Below are 10,525 nucleotides of genomic sequence, written 5' to 3' on the forward strand. Positions count from 1 at the left end.
CAGGTACATTATGCAGTCAAGGAGAAATGGAAGGAGAGGTGGGTTAAATATAGCTGATGCAAGTGTGTGTTAATGCCCAATGACGTGAACACCCCTCTCACTCCATTTCTCCCACCTGTGAAACCAGGAAGCAGTCACGAGTGTTCCTTTCTGCCCCTCCATCCCTCTCCCCACCCCCTAACATGAGCTCACAGGCAGTGGGGACACCAAATGACGCTGTACCAGCACTTTAAGCCCGGCCGGCTGAGCGCCCACCACCACCACAAGCGCCACTACTGCTGAACAAGCTGTCAGCTCCAGAAGCGGCTGGCGCTTTTAAAGAATAATGTGGCTGTCAGGAGCCCTCGCATCTCCCCGGGCCCGCAGAGAGAGGAAGGGAGGGGCGCTGCAGAGGCTCGCTGCCCCATGCAGCCAGGCTGGGGCTGCTGCTTCTCCACTACAGCCTCCTGTAACCTGTCTATCTTTTCTAAGAAAAGCATTGTACCAGACAACAGTCTCTCCGGGAGGGTTTCTTTTGGATGTAGTCACTAGAGTCCATGGTTTGTTACATCACTGCTGTTATGCAACCATGTAACTATACTCAGATTGGGTTTATTAATTAAAGAGCCACCGGTTGAAAGAAACTCAACAAATAAACATCAGAAGAAAAGAATGGACCGGAGGCAAAAACACAGTCCCTTCATTAATTTCAGTGAGACCACGCAGGTGAACAGAGGGCTCCGGAAAAAAAAACACAAGGTTGTCTGGCTCAACTTTTGACTTTAAGGAGCACTGTGTCTTCTTTTTAACTGAGTTATGTTTACATCCAGTGTAACAATAAAGTTTAATAATGACAGAACAAGTTCGCAGGCTTTATTGTTTTTTCATCGGTTATAATCAAAAACTCTGAAGGATACTTAATACAATACAATTTAATCCAGCAATTACACTGGGCAATCAAATACTTGGTAAAAAGCATGTAATTCTAATGTTTATTTCACTATCATCAAGTTAAAGGGGGAAATGATTGCTGAAAACTTACTACAGTTTTAAAAACTTGTTTCATAGCATTGCAAGGCACTGTGCGCTGTTTTGGCATCTGGTAAGCCTTGAAACTCACTGATATCACAAAGTGGATCGTACATGTATTTTATCTTCTCACCAGTACCTATGGCAACACACCAATACAGATCTCAAACACTAGGAGGCATCTGATTGGCTGTGGGCAGGCAGATTCAGACATGTCCGGGCATGTTGAGGGTGAGGTAATCTATAAAGGGCCTCTCTTTCTCCCCTTTCTCCTTTGCAGTCAGAAACTTTGACCGATCTTCAGTGAGGAGTCGTTCCTTCAGGAGGTTGAACCGGGCGTTTAGTGTCCTGCGGAGGACCAAGAGTGGCAACGCAGTGAGCAATGAGACGTCTGAGGAGAGGGACAATGCCAGGAACTCCAGCGTGCCACAGGAAGGTATGGATCAGGACCTGCATATCTTGTCTTTGTTCCTTTTGAAGTTTTGTGTGCTTGTGTTGTGCATTTTGTGTTGCCCCGCTTATATGATGTCACTGCTGCATTTGCACTTTATGATTCTCTGAAGAGGTCTCCAGAGAGAGGGCCCAACCTGTGTCCGTGCTTCCAAACATGTGTATTTGCGATGTTCCCTCAGCTGTATGAGGCGGGTGACACGGCTGGGAGTCCAGTGTAACAGTAGCATATGTTTCTTTAATAATTCAGCTGCAGATTGCATAAGTCCACTGGTGCATCACTAGAGACGGATCAGGAGGGAGAGTGGTAGCCTGAGGCACTTTGGACATGGTTGGGATCGGGGAGGTCACTGGAGACGAGGCTGCTGACGTCCTCCACCTCTTCTCCTCCTTCATCTCATTCTCCCCCTCCCAATCTTCTCCTTCTCCATCTCCTTCCCCACCAACTCTGCAACCCCTCCTCCTATCCTTCTCCCTCCTACACAGCTAGGGTCAACAGATTTGCACCAACTTGATGGAGTAGTCCCCGGGGAGAGCAGTGTTCTTGACATGGTAGATCCACTAGATGTCATGTCATAAAGAAAATCTGCTCTAAAGATATTCAATGTAGTATCCACAGCCTGACACTTGTGATAGTTAAGTTTAGGAAATATAGTCAACCATAAGAGAGCATAATGTTGAAGCAGAACTGCAGCGTTATGGGAAGAGGAGAATGAATGTGGTATTGCGTAAGAATGAAGGATGACGAATGATCAGGGACCAGATTATTCTCTGAGGCCATCACCGAGGAGGCTGAGAGAATAGATTAAATATTCATTGCCTGCCGCTGGAGAGACAAAGATAGACGGAGAGGATGGACGAGTGAAGTAGAGATAGATCCATACAGAACAAATGGACGGAAGAGAGAGATACAGAAAAAGACACTGGAGATAGGGAAACAAATAAAGGCATAATGTCCCCATGGATGGAGAAGTGGACAGAAAAAAAAGAACTGACGGGATGAAGAAAGACAGGTTAAAAGGGTGTGTGATGGAGAGAAGGAAGGGTTACATAATAGCTGCAGGTCTCTGTGTTAATGTGGTCTCCACCCTGGAAGCAATCTGCTGCGATAACGACAAAATATTGACTTTGGAATGGAGAAAGTGCAGCGTGAGTAGAAAGAATGACTGAGCCTACAGAGCTGGAGACACAGAGAGAGGCAACCCACTGAGGGATAAGGAGAGGGAGACATTTTTCATAACCAAAGAAAAACAAGTATGATGAGGAATACATCTTCCTCTGTCATTTCTTGGCCAAAATAGTCACCAAAGATCCCCACCCACCTTTACACGGTCCAGTCCAGGATGTGTCATTCTGCTCTTAAGTGTAATTCACCACTGGGCATGAGGGGAAGGGAGCTTGCACAACGGAATGAGAGAAAACTAGCAGTACTTATTCCTTGAAAATGTTAAATAAGGTGTATATGCATAGAAATCCTATTATTTGGCTAAAACTAAAACTCTGCATTCACTGTTGTTTGGAATTCATACTTTGATGAAACCCATTGGGCAGCTTTCTTTTACTTCTTTCAAGAAAAACTAGAAGATATATGACCTTTTTGATTTGCAGTTTCACCGTGCAATGGTTGGAATATGTGCAAAGTTTGTGCATATTATGACTGTACTTCCACCCCACCCAAAAAATAAAGTTGTGGAGATTTGAAATTGAGGGTTTTCCCAAGCATATTTGCTACAGATGTATGTGACTAATGATACAAACATCGAGTAGGATGATCAGCCAAGTACATTTTCCCTCTTGGCTTGTACAAGTTTGTTTTAGTAACCTGAGGGAGTAGAGACAGCTGGTTCCACTGCTGAACCGCTCCACCACAGTCCTATACTCGTTCTCCCTCGAAGTGTCTCTTTCTCCCACTTCCCCCTCTGTTTTATTTGGCAGTTGGTCAAGTTTTTTTTTTTTAGTTAGGTTTTCTTGCCATTGTACAGTAAAATTCATAACTAAACTCAGCTCTTTATCTTCTCCCTTAGTGCTTGCTCTTCCTCAGCTGCATCACCTGATCCCTGACGGTGAACTCACCAGTATTAAGATCACACGGGCGGATCCCTCAGAACCGCTGGCCATCAGCATTGTCGGTGGCAATGAGACCCCCTTGGTTCGCATCCTCATCCAGGACATCTACAGAGAAGGGGTCATTGCTCGGGATGGACGCTTGCTGCCTGGGGACATGATCCTGAAGGTATCAAAGTAAAAAGTTGTTTCACAAATCAGTAAGAGAGTTGTAAGTCTCGTTTTAAATTCCATCTCTGTTCGCCCTCTCAGGTGAATGGCATTGACATCAGCAACGTACCCCACTGCTACGCTGTGGCAACCCTCAAACAGCCCTGTCAACTCCTCCGGCTAACCGTGCTCAGAGAACAGCACCATCGCTACCGCTCACATTCCCACAGCCACCCACACGGCCACGGGCATGGCCACGATGTCGCCGGGGGCCACCCATCTCACGGGCCCCACCATCCCTTGAGGGATGATAGCATCCATGTGGTCCTGAATAAAAACACTCCAGATGAACAGCTGGGCATTAAGCTAGTGAGGCGGCCGGAGGAGCACGGAGTTTATATCTTTCACCTTCTGGAGGGCGGCCTGGCAGCACGCGACGGACAGTTGTGTATTGGCGACCGCGTGCTGGCCATCAATGGTCACGATCTACGTTATGGCGCGCCGGAACATGCTGCTCTGCTTATCCAGGTCTGTCAGCAGGACCTTCTTTAAACTGATTGATTTAACTAAGATAGCAGGTCTTAGCAGTTTATAGAGAGTTCAATTGTGACGGTCAAATGAGTCCACATGTTGTTACAGACCATAAACAACTGTGTTCTGTTCTTACTCTGGGTCCCTGAGGTATTAAAGATAATTGTGGTGATTCAGGCTAATTGTGTTGTGCTGTGCTGTTGTGTCTGCACTCACTGCAGTTAATAGTATTTAATTGTGGTGATTCCCTAATGGACTGGGCCATGCGGCCGCCCCTGGTTCCTGGTTGATGCCAGTCAATGGTGGTGTGTTTGTGGTTAATCGTGGTTAATTGCAGTGTGTTTGTGGCTGACTATGCAGGGTCTCTGGGCCCAAAGTTCCTGTCTAGGCAGTCTGCCTGGCTCTTCTGGGTCTCTGTGGAGCCAACATGGCCTCTCAGAGCAGGCACTTTCTGTCAGAGATTAAGAACTGGCAGGGAAGAAATTAAATTAGTCCAATTAAGGCAATTAAGGCAATAATGGGCTGGACTGGCTAATTCAGGAGTCAGCTCTGTGGTACAGAGACCAAGGGAAAGCTCAGAGGAATGAGTTGGGGGGAGAGGGAAGCAGCCAGTCTGTGTGTCTGTTGGACCACTTGTATGTGAATGTGTGAATGAGTGTAGTTGGATTGGCAGTTCAGAAGTAAGAGTTTGAGAGAGAGGTTAAATAGATGAATACTAGGTGGCAATGAATTTGAACTATGACTGACTATGGTTTTCCTGCAAATATCTCCTTAATGGGGGGGTTCACCCAGATAGAAAAACACACATATATTACATGTTTTGGTAGACAGATTTTGGTACCGTTGGATAAATCCTGGCTAGCCGTTTCCAGTCTTTGTGCTAAGATACGCTAACCAGCTTTTGGCTGTGGCCTTAAATTTAACGGACAGACATGAGAGTGGTGTCAATCTTCTGAATCTTGAAAGAAATGTCTTTTGTCTTAGCATCATTTGCAACTCTTGTCTAAACTTTGTGTTGTCTCTTAATGTCCTCCAGGCTAGTGAGGAGGGTGTCCACTTCATAGTGTCTCGTCAGATCTGCCTGCCTACCCCGGACATCTTACAAGAAGCTCCGTGGGGCATGGACGGTCCCCCACCATATTCCCCAGTGGATATAGAACAAACACTACTGGTGAGCAACATACACACACACACACGCACACACAAACACAGTACCAATACACAGAGAGTAGCTTTGTTCCTCCATCTCCCTTTCCCATGATAAATATTCCCTTTCAGGTGCAAATGATCCATGGAGGTATTATTCTCCCATCAAAGCTGAGCATGTCATTCAAGCAGTACTGCAGGCAAACGTTCCCTTCTCAGAGGATTGTTGCATCCACATCATCTATAACAGCTTCGCCTTATTTTTTATTTGCAAACTTCTTTAGAATCACAGTTTCAAGCAGAAAATGTATGAGAAGCAGGCTTCTATAGATAAAATGTGTAACCTTCAGAGGTGCTGGTATTACCTTCAGACAGAGCAGAGAGCGGTTTACTTCCATTTTTTTCTAACAAGCAGCTGGCTGTAGCTATATATTTACATTAGGCCAACAGTGGAGGGAGACTTTTCAATCTTATCATCTAACTCTCATCAAGAAAGACAATAATAATTTCTCAATATGTCTAAATATTACTTTAAATACAGTCTAATTAAGTTGGTTATGACTGAGTTAGTTACTTTTTTGTAGGAAGGATGCCATGTAAGTAAAAAGAGTCTCTACCACTGATTTAAGGAAAAAAAACATGCAAAAAAACCCTACGTTATATTATATTTACACACGTAGCACACCTTGCAGTAGTGTACAATACAAAACCCACAATGTATTGTGTAGGTGTGGATAGTGTTCACACAGCTATAGTCAGTGCTATGCCCTGGGGTCAGTCATGTGACCACAAGTGATCTCCTCCTGTGAGCGCAGCAGAAATGTGTGAATGCAGCACATTAGCGACGCAGCACAAGCTACATCCCATCAACCTCAATGTGTCCATGTGTTATTCATTACTACTCCACCCTCCCTCGCTCTCCCCCAATCTGACACACAAACACACTCACCATAAATAAAATCTCACTCACTTTATCCCACACACAGCCTCGATCACCAAACCAAATCGCACATCACAACGTCTACGAATAAATCAGTTTCTTTACATCCACCGTGGATACAAAGTGAAGAGACACTTGAGCTGTCTGATGTCCTATCTTAATAACCGCCATATATTATACATTGCCAGTTATGCTAATGAGGTCATTCATTAATTAGCAACTATGTCTATGTCATTGGACTCTTGTTCCCATAGCAAAGCATGGGTGGTATTCATTTGAGCTCTCCTACCATTAAGGGGCTATCTCAGGTCCCACAGAAAACAGTCCTTATTAATATGCAAATGTGTAGCTCAAAAATCCAATTAGATTATGTAGTCTATAGAAGGTGCCCTTGGGGTAACAATTAAGTTAATATCATGTTTGGTCTTGAGTTATTGTGTTTAGAAGAACGTGGATACACAAAGAAAGACACCCAAGATGCCACTGTGACAACATCAATTATGAATGTCGACCATGGCAGTGGAACATAAAGTAGTACATGGTTTTGGGGAAAGAGAAGCCCCACTGCTTTTCCATTATTAATTTACCCTCCTCTCTGTCTGTCTTCTATCCAATGTCAAGGACTCTTGTCAGAAGCCTGCATGCTATGAGAAGACAGTTACTCTGACTAAGGAGCCGTATGACTCCCTGGGTATGACGGTGGCGGGGGGCATGTCCAGCCGAGGGTGGGACCTCCCCATTTACGTCACAAATGTGGACTCTGACGGTGTGGTGGGACAGGAGGGCTCCATCCGCAAAGGTAATAATGAATCCCCTGATGTCTCTTTCCATTACTTACCTGCACGCTCAATCTTATAATTATCAGACTATTCATTTTTTATTACAATGGACGTCATGTTCAGAGCTTTCGTGCAAATAATTGCTCATTTAGTGGATGGAGTATTAGTTTTGCAAGGTTGTCGTCTACTGGAGCTCACATTATGGCAGGCAAACTGTCGTGGATTTGGCTTTGATGATGAATACTTTGTATATAACAGACGGAGTGATTGATGAACACTTAAGACTCATGTTTCATTATGAAGTTCATTCATCCAGCTGAAAAACTCAGCACTGTGGCTGTGGTTCAGTGCCCCGCAAATTGGCTCTAACACACTTAAACAACAACACAAACAAACACTAGCATAGCAATACTAAGGACATATTGTGTTCCAAAGGAGAATTTGTTGGATACTTAATTATTTTGTTATATGAAGTCACTCAGCTCTGAAATAGACCAAAACATGGAGCGACACACAAATAACTGGATGTGATAGTAGCAGTCTGTAGCTTATAATGCCGTTGAAGGCAGGGTAGTGAGCTCCGACTGCAGATTTCATCCCATGCACCTTATTAAACCTGTCATTACACTCAGTCCCGCTGTCTGAGGCTCTATTTGTGAGAGGAATGATGTGACGGAGCATAACAGTATCATAAAGACTTCATAAAAACACAAGTAAATTGAGTCTGTTTGTCCTGTGCATGGTTCAAGGTGCACATTACTGTATTCATATGGGACACAGCAGCAGCAGCTGTCTCTGTTTGTGTGGTTATGAAAGATGTTTGTGTATTGTAATAGACTATTCATTTTCATTTGCATATCCACGTAGGGCAAATGTGTCCTTTGAGCTGCTTACTAGCAAGCTGGACCGTCTGTTTTTCTTTGGACCACTTTCATCACTAGGAGGCTTTTTAAAGCACAGGTGGCGCTTGGTTTCCATCCCATTGTGTTGTAGCAGGAAGGTTGTTGAATATTAAATAGGCAGATGATGAGTCCCTGTCCTGTGAGGTCTTTTAAAAAGCATTTATCAGGGCAGCAACCCGTGGGCAGAGGATGAGCTGTGTTGTCCGCTTCCTTCCCCGCAGGTGACATCTTGCTAAACGTGAACGGAGTGGACTTGACGGGGGTGACGCGAGGCGAAGCCGTGGCCAACTTGAAGAACACCTCCTCTCCCGTTGTGCTCAAGGTCTTGGAGATGCGTCCTCCGGAGGACAGCCTGCAGGAGTGCACATTGCCCCCCTGTCTCACACCCTCACCTACAGACAGCACCAAGAGCCCACTGCCCAATGACGACCACTCCCCACTGTGGGTGTCATGGCTGCAGCTACCCAGGTGAGCACCCCTTGATGTCTCTGTTTCCACTCCATATCAATTTTTCTACTTTTTCCACTACTTTTTGTCTGAGCCCAGTATAATTTAAACCCCCCCACACACTGGTCTTTGTGACCTCTGCCAGCTGCTGCCAACTAAAATTTTGACAGTGCCAGCTGGGGAGAGTGCTCATTATACTTTCAAACTAACTTTTCAGCTTTAATATTCACCACTATTATATCTGTAGAACTTCTGAGAATGAAAAACTTTGCCTCGAATTGTAACATATGAATTTATCTTACTACAATGCATTGTCAGGAGGACGGCGGGGCGCTGACGGCAATAAACAACTGCTGCTGCTGCTTATAGTGAAATAAAACTGTGTTTCTCCTCAAACAGTGCATTGATTAGGAGTCAAAGCCAAATACTGAGTCACTGTGTGAATGCAGACCAGTGCTGCAACCATAAGGATTTGAATATAATTTTCTCTCAGCCCTGGGCTATCACTATGAGACTGATACAGAAGTCCAACTATTCTCAGTGTTTGATATCTCCAGGGAGGAAAAGTCACACCTTCATTCAAAGAGCAAACCAGGCTTTTGTCTTCTGAGGTTCCAGCAGTCTAGCTACTGCACACATACTTAGTATGGCTATACAGCAGAGTATATATAATTTAAAGATGCAGTTGAGAGATTAGTGTTTTTAATCTCTCCCTTGGCTCATGCAGGCATCTTTATTGCTGCAAAGACATTGTCCTGCGGCGGAGCACTTCGGGCAGCCTGGGCTTCAGCATCGTGGGAGGTCAGGAGGAGGTCAACTGCAATCAATCCTTTTTCATCCGCTCCATCGTGGAGGGGACGCCAGCCTATAACGATGGCAGGATAAGGTATTCAGCTTATCTATATGACATATTACAGCCCATGAATGCAATGTTCTAGACTGGTCTAGGAATAACACATATATCAAAAAATATGATACTATTGTTATTTTAGTTCATTTACATAATCCTCCTTTAAGCAAGCTTTTTCAATGCCCATCTCGCTCTGTGTAGGTGTGGGGACATCTTGCTCGAGGTGAACGGGAAGAGTACGTGGGGGATGACCCACACAGCGTTGGTGCGCCTTCTCAAGGAGCTTCGGGGCAGAATCACCCTGACCATCGTCTCCTGGCCGGGCAGCCTTCTGTAGCAGTGCTCCAGCACATTCAATGGCACTGACCAAGGAATGTGGAAGACAGAGCTTTAGACTGGCTGACCACCCTAAGCTTGCTGTGTGGGAGAAGCTTAGAATAGTGCTGTAGCTGTATGGATATCTCACTTCTGATGGACAGCTGAGACTTTGCCAGGAGTTTGGAGAGGGACAAACATGAGACTGGATTGTTACCAGAGGTTAACTTGCCCCTCCAAGAACGCTGAACTAGGAGGATCCAGGACTGAGCCACTTCTAACTAGGATGTTGGGCGTTATCGGTGTAGAGGACATTCTCTGGAACAGCACCCAGTGAGTGGGGTGGGTGGATCGAGAGGAGACAAAACACGTTGCCAATTCCAGTAGTTATATATTAGGGTATGCGTTAAGTTGGACTCACATTTCTTTATTGTAAATGTTGGGTGTCTAAAAAAAGTACTGATCCAAGCACTTGTAATACGTTTCTTTTGTTTGTTTGTGGTATGGCCTTTAAATATAGGCTCCATTCTGTTTGTACTGACAGTGGTTGTCATCTTCATCCATTGACCTGAGGACACGTTGCCAAGTAGTAGTCTGTATTGAAGTTTTATTTTCTTTTATTTCAGAAGCTATGGCTAAATTATCAAACCACTGGGAATAAAAAATATATAAAAAAAATAAAGGATCAGTGTGTTCATAACATGTTAAAAAAATAATATTTAATTAGGTGACATTGTGGAGGCCTTACTAATTTTCTTACTTTTAAGAAAAAATAACTGACTTGGTTTCTGTGTATCAGTAGATGGTCTGAGGCCCATCTTCTGTGGTTGTGTCTGTCACGCTTCGGCCTGTGTAGTATATCTGATGGTACATTTGGTTAAATGATCAATAAAGTCATTTGAAAAAGAGAGTTGTGTGAGAAATCCCATGCTTAAAAGCCTTA

At 44.5% G+C, this 10,525-nt stretch overlaps 1 protein-coding gene across 4 annotated transcripts in view; it reads left to right on the forward strand.

The window, feature by feature from the left end:
• Positions 1-10,490, forward strand: part of lnx1 (ligand of numb-protein X 1) — a 32,795-nt gene extending 22,305 nt beyond the window's left edge. For all 4 annotated transcript variants that reach the window (XM_051376285.1, XM_051376286.1, XM_051376287.1 and 1 more), the window contains 8 exons: positions 1,289-1,444; positions 3,483-3,691; positions 3,775-4,200; positions 5,240-5,374; positions 6,911-7,088; positions 8,192-8,438; positions 9,145-9,303; positions 9,469-10,490. In XM_051376285.1, coding sequence (XP_051232245.1) covers positions 1,289-1,444; positions 3,483-3,691; positions 3,775-4,200; positions 5,240-5,374; positions 6,911-7,088; positions 8,192-8,438; positions 9,145-9,303; positions 9,469-9,604 — 1,646 coding nt within the window. In that variant the 3' untranslated portion in view covers positions 9,605-10,490. The remainder of the gene's footprint in view (positions 1-1,288; positions 1,445-3,482; positions 3,692-3,774; positions 4,201-5,239; positions 5,375-6,910; positions 7,089-8,191; positions 8,439-9,144; positions 9,304-9,468) is intronic.
• The last annotated feature ends 35 nt before the right edge of the window (positions 10,491-10,525 follow it).

Source organism: Dicentrarchus labrax, unplaced genomic scaffold (genome assembly GCF_905237075.1).
Source record: "Dicentrarchus labrax unplaced genomic scaffold, dlabrax2021, whole genome shotgun sequence".
NCBI classification, from domain to species: domain Eukaryota; kingdom Metazoa; phylum Chordata; class Actinopteri; family Moronidae; genus Dicentrarchus; species Dicentrarchus labrax.